This window comes from Chenopodium quinoa, unplaced genomic scaffold, assembly GCF_001683475.1.
Source record: "Chenopodium quinoa cultivar QQ74 unplaced genomic scaffold, ASM168347v1, whole genome shotgun sequence".
In the NCBI taxonomy this organism is placed as follows: domain Eukaryota; kingdom Viridiplantae; phylum Streptophyta; class Magnoliopsida; order Caryophyllales; family Amaranthaceae; genus Chenopodium; species Chenopodium quinoa.
In genome coordinates, this window is record NW_018743292.1 from 5,160,357 (window position 1) to 5,180,590 (window position 20,234).

General features: G+C 34.2%; 3 protein-coding genes across 3 annotated transcripts; 2 read left to right on the forward strand and 1 right to left on the reverse strand.

The window, feature by feature from the left end:
• The first annotated feature begins 7,233 nt into the window (after window positions 1–7,233).
• LOC110736602 (probable methyltransferase PMT26) lies at window positions 7,234–12,591 on the forward strand. Its single transcript, XM_021916864.1, has 9 exons — window positions 7,234–7,590; window positions 8,137–9,212; window positions 9,300–9,449; window positions 9,676–9,946; window positions 10,066–10,176; window positions 10,305–10,479; window positions 11,356–11,628; window positions 11,723–11,917; window positions 12,021–12,591. The coding sequence occupies exons 2-9, from the start codon at window positions 8,172–8,174 to the stop codon at window positions 12,247–12,249; spliced, it is 2,445 nt and encodes an 814-aa protein (XP_021772556.1). The 5' UTR covers window positions 7,234–7,590; window positions 8,137–8,171; the 3' UTR covers window positions 12,250–12,591.
• Window positions 12,592–13,842: 1,251 nt separating this feature from the next.
• On the forward strand, window positions 13,843–15,025 carry LOC110736025 (nuclear transcription factor Y subunit B-7-like). Its single transcript, XM_021916184.1, has one exon. It carries the CDS (start codon window positions 14,078–14,080, stop codon window positions 14,789–14,791), a length of 714 nt encoding a protein of 237 aa, XP_021771876.1. The 5' UTR covers window positions 13,843–14,077; the 3' UTR covers window positions 14,792–15,025.
• Window positions 15,026–16,371: 1,346 nt separating this feature from the next.
• LOC110736027 (gibberellin 20 oxidase 1-like) lies at window positions 16,372–19,424 on the reverse strand. Its single transcript, XM_021916185.1, has 3 exons — window positions 18,795–19,424; window positions 18,059–18,380; window positions 16,372–16,855 (listed from the first exon to the last, which is right to left on the reverse strand). Exons 1-3 carry the CDS (start codon window positions 19,322–19,324, stop codon window positions 16,580–16,582), a joined length of 1,128 nt encoding a protein of 375 aa, XP_021771877.1. The 5' UTR covers window positions 19,325–19,424; the 3' UTR covers window positions 16,372–16,579.
• Window positions 19,425–20,234: the final 810 nt, after the last annotated feature.

Consider the following 20,234-nt stretch of genomic DNA (forward strand, 5'->3'; position numbering starts at 1 on the left):
TTAAATTTAGGGAGGGAGTGGTTATGATCTTTGACTTCTTGATTCAATTTGTCAATTAATTATGGTCATCCTCCGTATTAATTAAACAATGGCATGTATGATTAAACCAAAATGCTAAAATTATGAGCTTTATGCATGATTGTCACAACTCAAATTATGATCATTTGTAATTTTCTATTTCAAATTAAAGTTGAGTTTAGTTGACATTGTATGATTTTTGTTTCAAATATTATTCCAATTTAGCTTGACTCTGTCAAAGAGTCGGTAGCCGCGGTATTTCCTCTCGTGAACTATTGATTAATGAATATGGATTAATGGTAATGTGTTAGGGTCAATTTGTACTTTTATTGAGATCAATAAAAACTTCCATCTCGTTTGCTCGTGGGCGTTGTTAATGCATTGCTAATGAATCACACAATTTATAACCTTGATTGCATCTATCAAAAATTATTATGGCATTAACTTATTTGTACACACAACAAATTGTTATTGCTTTAATATCACCCTACTTAATTATTACTACCTAATCATTTCACGTAGCTCTCCAGATGGACGTACACCATTTAATTTCCTTAAAAATTAAAACCAGCTATAATTACATAGCAACAACAAATACAAATATTTGAAAACGAACCTCATTCATCACTATGACTTCAATTTGTACTCCCAAATAAATCATCATAACATTAATATAGATTAGTTAACGCAAAACATAACCTGTCACCCTTTTGTACACCCATTTAATGTCCTCAAAATTTTCCAAAAAAAAAAAAAAAATACTCGTAATTTTTCTTAAAAAAAATACGTGCAAGGTGCAAGTACCCAACTACTACCTCATTCTTATACATACTACGTTTAGTTGAAGTTGGCCAATATAAACTTGATGAAACCTACCTAACGTAGTTGCAAGACCACTTCCATAATTGGACAATTTACAACACCCACCTAAAAATGAACCTTAAATAATTATGATTATCATCAACTAGTGTGAAAGTAAAACTAATTAAACTCTAGTTTAATAAAAAAAAAAACGGCCAATAAACATGTCTCCAATTTCTTATAATTGTGGAAGGAAGACGTGAATGTTGTTATCAAAATATGACAAGTGTGTGGAATTTCCGGCATATATCATTATATCTTGGACCACTATTTAATTAAGATCCACTAATTATGACCAAATGTTGCAACGCGTCTAGAATAATTGAAAAATTAATAATGATTGATTGTAATTTGTAAGGAAGAGAAAGACATGGAAAGAGAAATGTCAAGGTTAAAGCCAAATACTTTGTACTACGTTTGTTGAAGGAAACACTTTTCAATTTGTGACTTTTGAAGATCCAATGAAGCAAAGCTTATACGATTATATATATTTTTTAAAGACAAGTACTTTGTATACGATCATATCTATACTTTGTACTACGTTTGTTGAAGGAAACACTTTTCAATTTGTGACTTTTGAAGACCCAATGAAGCAAAGCTTATACGATTATATCTTTTTTTTTAAAGACAAGTACTTTGTATACGATCATATCTAATACAAGTACTTTGTATATGTTTTTGAACGGGGAAGAGAGCATATCATAAATACCTAGTACGACTTGGAATGTTAAGTCCTTGGTTAAGTCATCGATTAATGTTAGTCTGACATTGATACTTATTTAAGGGATAATTCCTGTTATATATTCTGTACTCAAATATATACGTAAAATTTGCTTATTGTTCATATGAAGAAAATTAAAGTGAGCAAGGATTGAACAAGAAAATGAATACAAAAACAAGTGTGGTCTTGTGGGTGTATAATACTATCATGTTCCTCAAAGAATGAAGAATCTCCTTGTTCGTGATCAAATATGCTACATTTGTTGGGCCTGTAAGGCAATTTGGTACGAATTAATCATCTTTTGTGATGGAACAATTACTAACAATATATAGAGTTTGACACGAACTGAACCGCAGTGCATGTCATTGACACTTAATACAAATTTTATGTGAGTATATGTCAATAGGTCCTTTTTTTTTTGACAACAGATATGTCAATACTCAATAGGTCGTGGCCTCGTGGGTGATGAATGTACATCATTTACATCAGTTTAGAATTTTGCACAAGAGCAACGACTTGAAATTCAAATACATACTCTTAACATTAATATTCATGAGTCATGACAAACTTACATCTCAACCAATATAAAAATGCTTAACATTATTGTGTATCAAACATTTTGACATTTGCTTTAAGCTAGAGCATGTACAAGGACACTATTCAAATACCGTAGTTCTTAAAGGAGACTAAAATTCAAACTAACCCGACAATCAATGAGTCTAATACAGAGTAATGATATAAAACTAATCTGACTTGATCTGAGCTCATAATCAATCTGAAAGATTATTGTTTAAACAATTGGAGATGACTCAATCCAAACGGTCCAGTTATCTTGTTACTTTACTCTTATAGTTAAGGCCTTTGTACAGCATATGCTTTGCATGTGGTGAGTGATGAAGTAGCTTAGGGTGTTTTAAAATCCACAAGCTAAGTGTGGCAAACTGGCAACGCGCTATACGGCCCTACACGGATATACCCATGTCCCCATCACTCATGCTAGCACCCTTTTTGTTGCGAGTACTCTGTAACTGCTAATAGATGCCTAATTTTGGCACATGATGGATTTCTGCAGGTAAACACCAACACCGACTTCACACTCAACAGTAATCAATAATCACTCCTTTAATATTACGAGTATTAGAGGTTGTGATTTAAATCACTTTTCATTAATCGGCAACGATTCACCATCTTTTTTTTTTTTTTTTTTTTTTTTTTATGATGGAAATTACTCAGTTTTTAATCTAAAGTACTCCTTCCTTTTAAAAAAATCAATGTAAAGTTTTCATCAATAATTTCTTTATTTATTCATAAGTTGATACTCCGTATTTGAAAATTATATACAAGTGTTAAGACAATTCCAACAAATGATTGGCATGATTATATTTTGTTAATTTTATGCACTCCTACAAACAACTAACATTAGTTAAGGTGATCAATTATGTGAATAGTGTAAAACCTCAAAATGAAACACTAAAAAGCAAAAAAAAGTGTAGTCTATTGACAAAAAAAATAAAAATAAAAGGCAAGGTGAAACACCTTGAGGGAAAATAAATGGGATAAGAGTAAAAATTAACAAGTATTCCTTTTTAGGTCAGTTCAAATACGTGAATGCATGAATATAACTATTGAGTGATTTGTTACCCATTTCTGTACAAGATTCCTTGTATTGGAGTAAATTAATATCAATAATTTTTGAATGATTTGTTGCCTAAAAGATCAATTGTTATTTCAAGCAATTTAATTATGTAGCAAATAATCATACATAGGCTATCTAGCTATGTTTAGTTAGTTAGTTCACTTTTTTTTTTTTTTCTTATTTGATTTAATGTGGACTTTTTTCCCCGTGATTTAACTGCCTAACTTGACTAATTATCTCATATGTACGCTGATTCATGAGGAAAAAAAATTCAAGTGGGGTTTTATTAGATTTGTGTTAATGCTAGTTGATTTTCTTTTGCCTACCGTCCAATCGCCTTGTAATTTCCAAATATGTATTTCTCATTGCGATATTAAAGATATTTCTAGATAGAAAGTTGCACATAAGACGATAAAGTATGATATGAAATTTTATTTTATGCGATCGATCAAATAAGGTCAATTAAACATAGCCGTAGTGCAATGACTGTAATCCTCAGCTCTAAATGTTCAATCTTTCGTTCAATCACATTCTAAAGGAAAATAATTATCAAATGACAAAACAAGATAACTTAAAATTATAAACTAGATGACTAAAATGATGTATCGATGTAGTAAAAGTTAGAAGTGTGGATGTCATCTTATTAAGTTGGTAAAGTTTTGTAGGGTGAGTTGTAGAGTGAAATTCAAAATCTATAAGATTGAGTTATTTCCATATCACAACCTCTATGGATACTCCTCAAAGACCGAATCATTTTCGTCCTATTGGGTTATGCAATATCACCTATAAGGTTGTCACTAAGGTGATTGTTAATCGGTTCAAGCCTCTTCTTCCAACTCTGATGATATCCTTGACCCAATGTAGTTTTGTTCCTAGAAGGCAAATTTCTGATAATATTGTGATTGTCCAAGAGATGTTGCATTCTATGAGGAAAAAACAAGGCAATATTGGATGGATGGCAGCGAAAATCGATTTTGAGAAAGCATATGATCGTCTCCGGTGGAGCTTTATTTGGGAATCTCTTTTGGAACTTAGGTTGCCTCAATCAATGGTGGACATTGTTATGAATTGTATAACATCTTCTAAACTCCAGATTTTGTGGAATGGTGAGCCTACGGAGGCTTTTACGCCTACTAAAGGCATTCGGCAAGGCGACCCTTTATCTCCTTACATCTATGTCATTTGTATGGAGAGATTGACTCATCTTGTTGAGCATGAGGTCAGATTTGGTGATTGGAATCCGATTCGAGCAAGTAGAGGAGGTCCGGAGATCTCCCATCTTGCATTCGCAGATGACTTGATCTTGTTTTGTGAAGCAACAGTGGAGCAAGCTAATTGCATGAAGTATTGTTTGGATAGGTTTTGTAATGCCTTGGGTAGCAAAGTTAGTTGTGATAAGTCGAGAGTGTATTTCTCGGGTAATACTAACGATGATATTCGAGATGCTATTTGTGAGTCCTTGAATATGGAGAGTACGGTGGATCTTGGGACCTATTTAGGGGAGCCTACGATCAATGGTCGAACCTCTAAACAAGATTATCAGTATCTTGTTGATCGTATTAACTCAAAGCTAGCCGGTTGGAAGGCTAAAACCCTCTCATTGGCAGGTTGAGCTACTCTAGCACAAGCTTATCTCTCTTCGATTCCTTTTTTCACTATGCAAACTACTAAAATTCCTCGATCAACGTATGATGAGATTGATAGTAAGACGAGGAAATTTTTGTGGGGTAGGAATGAGGAACACTGCAAAAGTGCATTTGGTAGCATGGGAAAATGTTTCGAAACCAAAGCTGGAAGGTGGGCTTGGAATTCGTTCTATCCGCCAAGCTAATTCAGCCTTTTTGACTAAACTTGGGTGGAAGGTCTTGGCTGAACCGCAATCTTTATGGTCGAGAGTTTTGAGATACAAATATTGTGAAGGGCGTTGCGATATCGATATGTTTCGTAAGAAGCAAGGAGTGTTGAATGTTTGGAAAGGAATCTTGAATAATGTGGATATTCTCAAAAAAGGCATTGGTATGGCTGTTGGAAACGGGAAGGCTACTAAATTTTGGAAGCATTGCCGGGCTTCTAATGTTACTCTTTTGAGCCTTGCTGACCCCCCCCCCCCCCCACCTAATGATATACAAGATGTACCGGTGAAGGAATTTTGGGATGCTAATTGCGGGTGGAAATATGAGCTTTTCGCTAATTTTTTTCCAGGGTCGGTGTTGCAAGAGATAGCTGCTCATGAGCTTGTTGAGGACGAGGAAGCTATTGATAGTGTCTATTGGAAAGGGACTCCGAGTGGTGGCTTTACCCTGAACTCAGCAATGAAGATTATTCGCAATTCTGAGCCTCCAAGTGCGCAGCAAAAGAAAGAATGGAAGAGTATTTGGAAAGCTCAAGTGCCCCAGAGAATTCGCATTTTTTTTATGGTTGGCTTATCTGGATAGAATTATGACTAACAAAAATCATTTTGTTAGGAAGTTAACTGAAGACTTGCGCTACCAAGTCTGTAGGGAGAGTGTGGAGACTACTAGTCATATCCCTAGAGAATGTGCAGCAGCTAGAGTTATATGGAACAAGCTGGGATGGGGTGAAGTGAAGTTAATGTTGCACAGGCCTTTTAAGGAGTGGTTCACTAACAGCTTGATGGAGGACAATGATGCGCGAATTAACCAAGGGGCCATGTTCTTTGCTATAACTGTATGGTGATGATGGCGATGGGGAAATGAAAGATGCTTTGCGAGAAATGTGAATATCCCTTTAGGTCAAGCTACCTTTATTTTGTCTCGGATTGGAGATATTCGTAGAGCCTTGGATGTCTGCTGGGAAGGAGATGCTAGCAGCATTAGAACAAGAAAGGAAGTCTTTGTTAGATGGGAGTATCCTAGAGTTGGATGGGTAAAATTAAACACGGACGGGGATTCAAAAGGGAATCTTGGACAAGCTGGTGCAGGAGGTTTAATTCGAGGTGATGGAGGGGAATTGTTTGAGGTATTTGCTTCGAATTGTGGGGTGTGTGCGAACACCAAGGCTGAGCTTCTTGAGTCCTTAGGGGATTAGTAGTGGCGTGGAATGGAGGGCACCGTAAGGTGCGACTCTCGGTTGATTCAGAAGTCGTTGTCTGTATGTTGGTGGAGGAAACTCCATCGAACTCTCCATATATTCATATCATTAAGAAGTGTAAGGCTCTCATCTTGCATCAGGATTGGGAAGTGACGGTTAGTCACTGCTATAGGGAGGCCAACCAAGCAGCTGATTGGTTGGTTAATTATGGTGTCAATGTTGAGCGGAAGATGGTGATTTTTGAAGCGGTTCCTAGGGATCTTCGAGCCGTTTTATTGGAAGATATGAGTGGAGTGGCTCGATCTCGGTTAATGCCGATTGCTAAGGACTATTGAGGCGTGGAGCTTAGTTTTTCGTTTTTCCTTTTTAGTTTGGTTTTTTATTTCTCTTTGTTTGTTTTCCTTTTTTCCTTTGCTGTGTGTGTAGTTTACTGCTTTGTAGTGCTTCTTTGGGGCTTGCCCCTCTTTTTCACCACAAAAAAAAAAAAAAAAAAAAAAAAAAAAACCTCTATGAGTAGTAATGTAGTATTAGCAACTTTAGCAAGTGAGTTATTCAATTTTCTAATTAAGTGTGGTCTTTCTCAAATAGATACAGCTAATTGTAAGTAAGACAATTAGTTTATCATCATGAAAAATACATAAATTAAGCACACTTATTTTCAGAAAAGATCAAACAAATCAAATTTAAACCAATCTTGTGTCATTAAATTCAAATAAAATCTAGCCCTCTCTAATTTGAGTCGAGTAATTCAAATAGGTTAATTTTATCGTAAGATACTTAATTCATTCAACTTATCCACTTATTTCACAACTTAAGCTGAAGAAGCCGATACCTTGATTTGCAAGTTGGAATTGAATTTTTAATTTTTTTAGTAATAATTACAGATTCAATTACTTGCATTCAACGAAAAATTCCCTACTTTCCTATATTGGCTAGCTTTTTCCTGCAAATTAACGGCACCTCCATTTACCCTTTTTCCCCCACTCACATTATCACCATCAAAACCCCAAAAACCTCAAAAATATTTGTAAAATTCTTCCTACCTTCAAATTCAACTGATTCAAAAACTTAACCCCCAGATCAATTATTAATCATCAATTAAAAATCAATAAACCCATTTTTTAATTTAATAAAATACAATTACTACCCAGAATTATTTCCTTATATTTATCTTCTTTCTGCTGCTCTTCAGTATTCACACACTCACTAGTAGCTTCCATTCTCTCTCTCCTCTATTAGAGAGACAAAATTATAGTATGAATCAATTTTTATATTAGTTTTTTTACTACCCAGATCCAATCAGGTACGCCCCATTTCCCTAGATCTCCTATGTTTTTTTTTCTTTTATTTATTTGTTTTTTGGTGCATAATTGTACTAATTTATGATTATTGACTATAATTTACGATCTGGGTATCTGTTGATTTTATTGTATTTTGATGATTCAGTTGTTAATTGCTGATTTCGATGTTATTAATGTCATAATTGAGTGGTTTTTGAGTGGATCTGTGTAGCTTGCATAATTATTGGAATTTAGTTTATAAACTATGGTTTTGAATGTTATACGAAGTAGAAATTATTGGTAATTGGTCTGTCTGATATATATAGAAAATTACGGAGTATAAGATAAGATTTATGATTGATGCAAATATTGTTTTTAGGGTGATGTGTAGTGTATGTTATAGTGTAAAATTTGGCTGTTATGGAATTTTATACAATACGATTCAATATTGAATGGGTTTTCTCCAATTTCGTGAAAGGAGTAGTATGATGCAATGAAGATAATATGTGTAGGTTCAATAGGGTGTTGGAATGATGATAATTTAAGTTGATTTGCTATAATTGAAACAGGATTAATAAAAGTTTGATTAAAAGGAATTAAAGGGATGGCGACAGGGAGGTATACGAGGATTGATACGAAAAGACCATCCTCGAGCTACTGTTCCACGGTGACTGTGGTGGTTTTTGTAGCTCTTTGTTTGGTTGGGGTATGGATGATGACGTCGTCAGGATCGGATATTTCAACTCCTAACATAGATGTGCCCCAGGAAAAGCAAAAAACTGAGGTGAAACAGGATGTAGTGAAAGACAACAATGAGAGCCCTGCCCCTCAGTTTGAGGACAATCCGGGTGATTTGCCCGAGGATGCTACTAAAGGGGACAGTAATGTTAAGTCACCTGCAGAGGAGAAGGGCAATAATGAAAGCTCCAATGAGACACAATCTGAGGAAAAGCAAGAGGAGCAGTCAAAGGAGGTTGAAGAAAGCAAATCAGATGAGACTAACAAGAGTGAATCAAATGAGGAAGTGAAAGAAGAAAGTTCGGAATCCAAGAAAGAAGATGGAACAGAGGGTTCAAAGACGGATGGCGATGGGAATGATTTTGGTGAAAAGAAGGAGTCAGAAGAAGGTTCCGGTGAGAGTAAACCAGAATCAGATGAGAATGAGAAGAAGTCAGAGGAGAGTCCTAGTGAAACGCAAGAGGAAAAGAAAGAGGAAGGTGGAATAGAGGAGAAGGTGGAGCAAAAACAAGAAAATGAATCTGATGATAGTAGCAAGAAGGAAGATGGTGAAGCAAAAGAACAGGGTTCTCAAGAGGTCTTTCCTTCTGCGGCACAGTTAGAGCTTCTTAACGAGTCTGCCACCCAGAATGGTTCTTTCTCAACTCAGGCTGCGGAGTCAAAGAGTGTAAAGGAAGTAAAAACTCCCTCAAGTCAACAAGAAGAGTTTACATGGAAGCTCTGTAACACAACTGCTGGGCCAGATTATATTCCTTGCCTTGATAATTGGGATGCAATCCATCACCTGAGGAGTACTAAGCATTATGAGCATCGGGAAAGACATTGTCCTACTGAGCCTCCCACTTGTCTTGTTCCTCTCCCTGAAGGTTATAAGCGACCGATTGAGTGGCCAAAAAGCAGGGAAAAGGTAGACAACATGCAGCCATCACTGTGCAAATTTTTTTTTTTTATCTGTTCTTTTGCTAAAAGGGGCTATTTTGATGTGTTTCTGCAGGTCTGGTATGCTAATGTTCCACACACCAAGTTAGTGAAGATTAAGGGGCACCAGAATTGGGTGAAAGTTAGTGGCGAGTACCTCACTTTCCCTGGTGGCGGAACTCAATTCAAGCATGGAGCTCTTCACTATATCGAGTTCATTGAACAAGTGAGCCTCCATTTTGCTTTTGAACAACTTTATGTGAACTGTCCTTGCTCTTGGAGTGTCTTTAGTGCATTAAAAAAAAAAAATACAAAAATCAGATGTGTTTGCTTCAATCAGTAATTTATAGGACAATCTGGAAGATAAAAAATATTGTGGTTAATATGATTATACCTTCCTTAGTGTTATGCTTGCCATGTTGCTTATTGTGGTATCTGTGTTATTTCCATAGATGTTACCTGATATTGCATGGGGGAAACGTTCACGTGTTGTGCTGGATGTTGGATGTGGAGTTGCCAGCTTTGGAGGTTTCCTTTTTGAGAAAGATGTGTTGACCATGTCATTGGCTCCAAAAGATGAACATGAAGCTCAAGTGCAGTTTGCTCTTGAACGAGGGATTCCAGCCATATCTGCTGTGATGGGAACACTGAGACTGCCCTTTCCTGGGATTGCTTTTGATATTGTCCATTGTGCTAGGTGTAGAGTTCCATGGCATGCAGAAGGTAGTTTTAGCATATATGTCTTGTTAATGATTTCTTTTAGGCAGAATGTTCTGTATTGGAGTTTGGCCATATTCTCACTTCAGCAATTCAGTATAATTGTTTAAATTATTGTGTTGCAGGTGGAAAACTTTTGCTGGAACTAAACCGTCTGTTGCGTCCCGGAGGTTATTTTGTATGGTCTGCCACTCCAATATATCAGAAGCTTGAAGCAGATGTTGAAATTTGGAATGGTAAGTTATGAATCAGTGTTTTTCTTTAGTTAATGATTTCCGCAGTTGATTTTAACATTACAACTCTTTGTTCCTCGTCAGTAATTGATTTTGAAATTATGCCAATTTTATCTGTTTCTTATTCACAGCCATGTCTAAACTGACCGAACAATTGTGCTGGAAACTCATTAAGAAGGAGAAAGATACAGTGAATGGGGTTGGTATAGCAATATATCAAAAGCCATTTTCTAACGAGTGTTATGAACAGAGGTCACAGAATGAACCCCCATTGTGTGAGCAATCTGATGATCGTAATGCTGCCTGGTAATTTCCTCTTTTTTGTCTTTTTATTTATTTATTTTCTTCTTATGTTTGGGATGCCTAAGATCATTTTAGGCAGTGGCAGATCAGAATTTGATCCATGTGGTTTTGGAGTTGTTTGAACACAACACAAAAATACATTTTAGGGACGGTGTTTGACGCCTGCTGTCACTGAAATATGATTTTGCTGGAAAAAAAGAAGCTTTTGTTTATAGGGAAAAAATACCTTTTATAGCACTACAGTTACCCAGCATGTAATCCATCCACTAAAACAAGCATACAAAATTAATTCATATTGACGAGTAGGATTTTATTCATTTTCTCGTTTATCCCTAACAAGTGGATCACACACTGGATATACAAAGTTAGTGATAAAATTTCTCAATTAGTACCTTTCGATTTTCCAACAAAAACAGGTTGTTTTATATTCTTTATACAAGGCTTTTGAGCATCATATCTTACAAAGCCGAGGCATAAGTTTCTATTGTTGATGTCAGATTTTATAAATACTATCATAGATTCATAGATATCACATCAGTTTTAAATTTCTTAAGTCATAGAGTATGTCCTTGATACAAATGCCTCAACCTTTTCAGCTATGATAATCGAAAGCTTTGTATTAAAAAAAAAAAGGGAGAGCTAAGAAAATAATAATAAAAACAAAAGAATTGAGAGAGGTAGTGACGAACTATAATTCGTCCAACTGTCCAAGTGAATTTTCCCCAGTTGTCAGTGCATGGAACTGGACTTTGTTGTTTCTTTGCATTAGGTTATATTTGTACCAAGAATTTGACTCTATTTAGGCATTAGTATGTTATATGCATCATTTTGGTAGCTGCGAATTTCCCAGCTTAGAATGCCCACTTGGATCTTTTGCAGGAATGTCCCCTTACAATCATGCATGCACAAAGTACCAGAAGGTGAAACTGAGCGCGGGTCTCAGTGGCCAGAGCAGTGGTCGGCCAGACTGCAGAAATTACCATACTGGTTAACTAGTTCCCAGGTTGGTGTTTATGGTAAGTCAGCACCCGAGGATTTCACTGCAGATAGTGAGCACTGGAAACATGTGGTTAGCAAGTCATATCTTAATGGCATGGGTATCAGCTGGTCCAATGTGAGAAATGTGATGGATATGAGAGCTGTCTATGGAGGGTATGTCTCATTTACTGATCTTTTAATTTTAAAGTTTTGCCTATGTTATTCTCTTGTGAGAATAAGTGCATAATAATACTATTGTTATCCACAGATTTGCTGCAGCTCTGAGAGACTTGAAACTCTGGGTCATGAATGTGGTGACAGTAGATTCACCCGATACACTTCCTATAATATATGAACGTGGTCTGTTTGGGATTTATCATGATTGGTGCGAGTCATTTAACACTTATCCTCGATCTTATGACCTCCTCCATGCTGATCATCTCTTCTCCAAAATCAATAAGAAGTATGTACCATGACTAATATTTACGGGTACTGATTATACATAAAACTTATACGATGTGATTATGCTAACTATAAATTACCTTTTTGCGATCTGAATTCTGTAGGTGCAACATGCGAGCCTTGGTTGTGGAGGTTGATAGGATCTTAAGACCAGAAGGTAAGATCATTGTGCGTGATCACGTTGAGATCATCAATGAGTTGGAGACAATATTCAGATCTATGCATTGGGAGATCCGGATGACCTATTCCAAGGACAAGGAAGGTTTGTTGTGTGCCCAGAAAACAAACTGGCGGCCCGAAGAAGTAGAGACCTTGAAATATGCTCTCATGTAAGATATCTGGTCTCTGGAAAGGATCTCCAAGCCACGCATTTTGATTACTTGATTAGGTATTCTTTCAGTTATTTAATAGTTGCAAATTGCATTTTGTATTAAACTGTAATTTTTTGCTCCCCCCTCCCTCCAAAAAAGAGAAAGTTCTTGGTGTTTAGGTCTCGTCTTCCCAAATCCTTAGTGGGTTAATTGTAACATTATACGAAATATTGATTTTCTGCTAGCGTATAGCCACAAAACTCAGCATAAATGTCGATAATTTTGTTTCTTTGTCATGGTGGATAGTATTGTAAGCATAATATTAAAAGTTATCGCGCAAATTATGATACATTTGTTGTTCTAACTGAGCTCTGTCTGCTCCTACATGGATCTTTGTCATTTGCACTTTTGCAAGTTTTTGGTATGGTCTGAACTCTGAATGAAAGTTTCTACTTGTCCATCCATAATAAAATTATAAAGAGTATGGTGGTGAATTTGTACGCCTTTCATTCTGTGATTGCTAATTGCACTCAAAATCTACAGCCATGAAATTGTAGGCTTTTTTTTTGGGGTTCTTGTATCGGAGGCAGTAATTTCTGCTTCGGCATTATTAGCAGGCTGATATTTCTAAATTCATGGGGAGCTACATAATTTCTGCTTCGGCATTATTAGCAGGCTGATAATCTTACTACAAAGTACAAATTACTCATATAATTGCCCAATTATTATACTAATAGCTGGTCCACTTGATCCAGAATCTGGACACTAAAGGATTGCCAAATCTAATTCTAAATCCAATCCAATCATATTTATAAAGTTGGATCTAAACTGACAGCTAATGAACCCTGACTCATGGGTTCCGATTGCTTAATTCTGGACTTGCTTGTTTGTAAAGGAACGCAGAAGACAAAAGTATACTTCATCCGTTTCTATTTTAGTTGTAATGAACTAATGATTGTTTTATCCCGATCTATATACCTTGACTATTACTAATGTACGGAGTACTTCGTATTTGATTGGATATAATTATAACTTACAAAAGTTGATAATTTGAAACTAAATCCATTGAATTGACTCTATCATATCTTTCTTTTGGAGTTTATGAATGAAATAAAATATACTTGTATACTTGCATTTTGTCATTAACCTAGATTCATAAACTCATTTAGACATCAATCCAAATATTTGTGGTAAATTCAACTACTTAGATTAGTTAGATGTTATAATACTCCCTATATTTGTATCATTTCGACTTTCTCCATTTGTTAATGTCATTTGATAAATTGTGACACTCTTTTCCCAAATAAACATTCAATAATAATAATAATAATATACGAGTACGAGATAGACTATTAATTTTAGACAACACGATTGGGAGGAATATTATGTTTTGGATTAAATTAGCACTACATACTATTCATGTATATCCTTTACATGTTGAATTGCATGCCTTTTTTTTTTAATTCTTCTAAAATCTTGCCTCAAATTCCTACATAATCTTACATATTGTACGGAAGTACGGATAGTAAATTATCTAATAATGCTACACTAACTACACAAAAACAAAATAAGTTAAAATTAGGTCATATGGAATGCTGTTTATCAACATTAATAGGTAAATTAGGGCTCTTAACAGAGAGCGAGTCCCACGGTCAAAATTAACCAAACACTTACCACTTCACTTGCCTATTTTTTTGCTTTTTTTGCCATTTAATCACAACCCAAAAATTCTTATATTATTTTCTTCCTAATTATCACTAATTCAATTTTTTCAAAAAAAAAATATTAATACTTGTGAAAGATAAAAAGTAAACAAACAAAAATAATAATAAAAAACCGTTAATATAGACATGGATGGTGAAAGCCTTAGAATCAAGCAAGATAGAATCAAACAAGAAAGCCCTGATAGCCCTTGTTCTAAGAACAACAACAACGACAACAAGAACAACAGCAACAACAACAATAACAACAACAACAACGCGAGTAATAAAGAGCAAGACCGGTTTCTCCCTATAGCGAATGTAGGGAGGATCATGAAAAAGGTAATTCCACAAAGTGGAAAAATTTCTAAGGATGCGAAAGAGACCGTTCAAGAATGTGTTTCCGAGTTTATAAGCTTTGTCACGGGGGAAGCCTCGGACAAATGCCAAAGAGAAAAAAGGAAGACTATCAATGGTGACGACATTATATGGGCTATAACAACCCTTGGTTTCGAGGATTACGTGAATCCCTTGAAAATGTACCTTAATAAGTTTAGAGATATTGAAGAGGAGAAATTAAATGTTCCTAAGCAACAACGATCAAATGATCAATTACATCAACTTTCACAACAACATAATCATCAAAGGTTATTACAACACCACCAACAACATGATCAATTTCAACAAGTTGATCAAGGGTTGTCACCTTATGCTACTAGTATATATTCTTCTACAAACACATTGTTGCTTCCTCAACCGTCTTTTCCGGTACCGGAGCAGCCGTTTTCTTTGCCCTTCTCACCAAGTTCTATTCAAAAGAATTACCAACACCAAGATCAAATTGATTCAGTTGGCCATTGGTGAAGAAGAGGAAGTAACTTGCTCTTTGAAATTTTGTTTTTAAAATTTTTGGTATTTGATTTTTTTATTGTTTATTTTATTTTTAATTTTTTTTCACTATGGAATAATACAATGTGATACATAGCAATATAATATAAACAATATAGAAGAGGAAAACAACACATATACTTATTTCAAAGACGTAAGAAATTCAAAATTGATTATCTTTTTAAAATAAGCTACTTTTTCAGCTTCGTCTTTTTTAATTGCAACATTTTGATTTTTCACTCTTAATGTTAAAAGACAAATTTGGCTGTTAAAATCATTTTACATGTATTAATAACCTTTACTTTTTATTCCATATTTATTTTGTATCAATAAAAACTAATAATGAAAGTTGAATTTTTTTAACTAAAAAACACACAGAAAGTATTAACGAGATTGAAGACGAATTACACAAGCAACAAAAATCCGATTTGCTCCCACAGTGGTGTACTAATTGGAGTAGAAGGTGACATGGTTAACCGTCTATTCATGCATTATCTTATTTGTTGATAGACTTCTTGGTTTGTGCACTAGTATTTGTAACAAGATAAGACGTGTTGGAGTTTTCTTGGTTATTTTGTCATGGTTGATTTGCACAAATTTTTGTTTTATTACTAGGAGATGTTTTGAGATTGAAACTCTAAATTTGACTCTTTTCTTTCATGTGTTTTATTAGGTGTTTTATCACAAAATTTGACTCCTTTTCTTTCAAGTGTTTAGTGCAGGTTTGCCCAAGAGTGGGCATGAGAGGATAGGAAGCACACGTTTTTTTCAATCTTGATAATTATTCATGGATTTTAGGGAGAGGGTAAAAGTCAAGTTAGTAATATTAGCGTTAATACGCTTAGATAGATAAAGGCAAGATTGGTAGTAAAGAAATGAACATACGATATTTGTATGGAGGGAGTGTATAGTATCGGAGTATGTATTGGAGGATATGTAGGTGGGTACTTGCTCCAAATGATGCCCAACACCACTATTTATAGGTGATATATGGAGGTGGAAGAAGTGTGTGGAAAATTCTGTACACATGCTCTTTAAATTGCCACACAAATCTAGAATTTTCATGACCATTCACCAAATTCTAGATTCTTCCACAATTCTCCATCAATTTCTAAATATACGAGAATTTTCTAGAAATTTTTAGATACCTTCAGACATAATTAATTGGGCTTATGGAATTTGAGTCACTCTAACCCAACATTAGATAACGAAGAACCTCTAAAAGCTCTACCACTCCTTTGTTTTTTCCTTTTGCCAAGGAGTAAGCTACTACTAAGAATTTCCCTTGTGTTTATAAGAGAGTATGCCCACATTAAAATGGGAAGAAGCATGTGGTTTTCCCCTTTTCTCTCTTGCGATAATTTTAAATCTTATAAAGTCAATAAAAAAACTAAAGACGGGTTAATCACATTAATGCAGTTGCATACATGATCAATTTAAAGAAAACCAAAAGCACCTCTAAAAGCCCTCTTGGTCCAAGTACACGCATGGCAAATTCAAACAAAAAATAAAAGGGTCAATTCCGACTCAGTAAAATAATTTTTCTTAAACCTACTAAATAAACAAGAAAAAAGGTTTCAAGTTTTTTTTATTTTTAATTTTTTATTATTATTATACAATGCGAAAATGACATTACATGCAGGCGGAACAACATACAAACCAAGATGAGAAGACAAATTCTCTAACTTCATTTCATTTTATTTTGCATTGTACTTAAATATGAGCCTAGTAGCTAAAAAAGAGGTAAATAATAATAAAAAAAAATTAAGCCAAATTAGAAGAGGGTAACCACTTGAAAAAACTTTGAAGGGTAGTAACATCAGCTCTGTAATGAAATTGGGTAAATTCCATCAAATGAGGCCATTTAAAATCAGGGTATCTCCTACAATTTGTCCCTTCTTCTCTGTCAATCATATCTTGTGGGGGCCTCACTATTTTGTCTTCTTTTGGATTCACAAAGAAAACCAATGATTTTCTCTCTTTCTTCTTGTTCACCACTGCCCTATGCAAGCAACTCTTGTATCTCCCATTAGACATTGCCTACACATACATACAAACGATTTTACAATCATACTATATGCTAAAAATATATTTCGTGTATATATAAAAACAAATCTAGCTCTCCTTTTTTTGGTTAGATAAGTGCGTGAAATTTACGCAACTTATCAATAATAAACTCAAAATATATATATATAGGTTATGATATGATCTGATAGAATTTTACTATCATACTAGGCGCTAAAATATATCATGTGTATATATAAAAATAAAGGTAACTCTCATTTTTAGGTTAAATTATGCATGAAATTTATGCAATTTATCAATAATCTGAAAGTACAGGAAATGATCATCATTTATCAATGTCTATTCGGTCATGTTATGACAAAATTTCGGCCCAATCTTTTGCTTAAACTTCATCTATTTAAGTCCGTGAACACTTTGATCACCTTAAAATATTCTTTAAATTCCCAAGTGTATGCATATTTGTACAATCTATATATAAATAATCTATCTCTATACGGCGCATATTTATTAACTTTAGGTGTAGAGAAAGTCAAGCATGAATGAAATTTGATCTTTGAGTAACACTTTAAATTTTAAGACTTTAACCGATTAATAAAGTCAGTAACCTTTACATTTTATTATTATTGTAATTCATTCCTTAAGAATAAATAATCAAATTAGGAGTCAAACTATTTCTACATACTTGAGCATACAAGTAAGCGGAATAAGCCTAATATATATACGACTTTTTAATAATAAAACTTATGCTGCCAACTGAGTAGTGTGCAATAAATTAAAATTTCTAATAATCAATGAGGTAATAAAAATTTAGGTTATAATGACTTAGTTTATATTGCAATGTATAGTGTAAAAGCTCAAATTATTTGGATGGAAAAAAGAAATTAAAGCATCACCCATGTAATTAAATCAATTATTGTTATTGTCAATAATTTTCCAAGCAACTTGACAAAATGCTACTATGTACCTCAAAAAATCTATAGTACTACGTTGGTGATTTGTTCACATTAAACTAGATATGGCCTACTTAGAGCATAAGTTTATAGTACTACGTTGGTGATTCCAATTTCAAAAATCATGTCATACAAAAGAAAATGGATAAATACATGAATATTTCTCATGCGTGAATCACAAAATATGATCAAGTAAAGCATGGACATAGAATAATAGAAATTCAAATGTATGTTGCAGTTAAAAAAGAACAACAGATGAAATCTTTACCATGAAAGTATCTCCTATGTTAATAACGAAGGCATCTTGTCTAGGTCGAACAGCTTGCCATTTGTTGTGTGCAAAAACTTCAAGGCCACCGACCTGGTCTTGATGTAGAATGGTCAAAGAAGTCGGGTCACAATGCGGGCCTGTGCCAAAGGTTAGGCTTGGTTCATTGCATGGTGGGTATGAGTTGCATCTAAATAGTGAGTTTCCATCTTCAAAAAATTTCCTAAAATATTTTCTTTCAATTCCCAAACTTATTCCTAATAGCTCAAATATTACTAGAGAGAGATCCTTCATGGCTTCACAATATCTTTGGTACACCCACCTGTGGATACGTGAATAATATATTAATGTACATATAATGCGATTTTTTTACATTAGTTTCTCTTTTATTTATTTTTAAATAAATGGATTAATGTAAGCTCATTAATTACTTTATTTATGTATTATATACTCTGTTCGTTTCAAATTAATTGTAATAATTTGCTTGACTTTTACACAATCTTTTTTATTTACTTTGACCGCATATTTACCTTGTAGAAAAAAATATATATATTAATAGATAAAGTATTGTTATATAAGTTTTGACATATACTAACAATTTAACTATTATCCTTTAATACTCTATATATAAAAATAATAATTATGGTCAAACTTTTACAACGACAAACTTAAAAGTATGTTAGATTATCGTAAATAGTTTAAAACAAAAAAATGACACTTATACCAACAAACTTACCCTGCATATTCAAAGTCCTCTCCTAATGAAGATTTGATATAATCAAACACAATAGGATTATAAGAGTTCATCATACCACCTTGATCATCAACATAATTGTAGCCAAAAGAGAAAGTCTCTTTCCAAGGAAGTTGTTTAGAAAATCTATGAGCATGGGCACCAGAATAGCCCCACATTTCTCCTTTGTTCCTCTGAACCCTTAATTTCTTATCCAATGGCAACTTGAAGAGTCCATCCATTTGGTCATGGGCAGCCCCAATGAGGCTCGAATCGACTCGATGATTCGTGACTTGGAAGAACCCATGGGTTAAACATGCCTTATTGATCAACCCAGCAGCATGTTTGATGGCCTCTTCATCACCCCTAAAGAAGCCATCCAAGTCTACTAATGGTTCATTGAGCATATCATTGTTGTTTTCTTCTTGTTGCATCGAATCGAACCCGGCCCAAATGAACTCTTTTGGTAACTTGGGTTGGTTTTGTATCATTGATGGATCAAACACTATGCTCTCATTTGAGCTCATAATCATATTTTATAAAAATATGCTTAGTAAAGTAGGTTTATAATTTGATTGGAAATGTATATATTTATATATGTGTGTTAAGTACTAACTTTGGTACAATTTTTAAGTGAAATAAATGAAAAAATGTGGGTGCTATTTATAGGGGAAAATTCTAATGAAAAAATAATAATGGGGGCCAACCATTGTGGTCCAATATTGGGAAGTACAATGAAATGAGGTTAAAGAAGATGAGGTAAGACTAAAAAAGATTGGAATAGTAGTATAAAGAAACAAAACATACATTTACTTGGTCACTCTTATCTTCCACTAGACAACAATTTGATTTTGCAGCAGCACATTTTATCATTTTCTTGCTCTTCTTCTTCATGTGTGTTTTTGTCCAATTGTGTTCTCTTGTTGCTATCTCAAAGCTTGCTTCTTCCCTAGGGCTCCCTCTTTGGGTTTATATATATAATATATTTATATCCCTCGGTCGCGTAACATTTCACGATAGTTGATGATTTTGCCATTGAATCGGTGACTATTACTTTGGACTCTTCTTTAATTCGGATAAACTGTACGTCCGAATCAAGTATTATTTTGTTAGAAACAATGAAAAACATACTAGTAATAGTTATCGTGTCAAATTATGTGAAGACGATTACATGTGATTTATTACAGAATTATTTTGTAAATTGATAGTTTTTCAATTTTGATAAAATAAATTATTGTACAACAATACACTCTTATTGTCCCTAGCATTATTTAAAATAAAAAATGAAAAAAAAAAACCTAGGAAAATGTCAATATATCATATAAAAAATTAAAAATTAGTCAACTCTATTGAAATCATGATTATTTAGAAAATGAATAGCAGGAAAGTGAAGTAGCATTAAAGTTAATATTTTAGAGCTCATTTGGCATAGCTGTGGTTTTC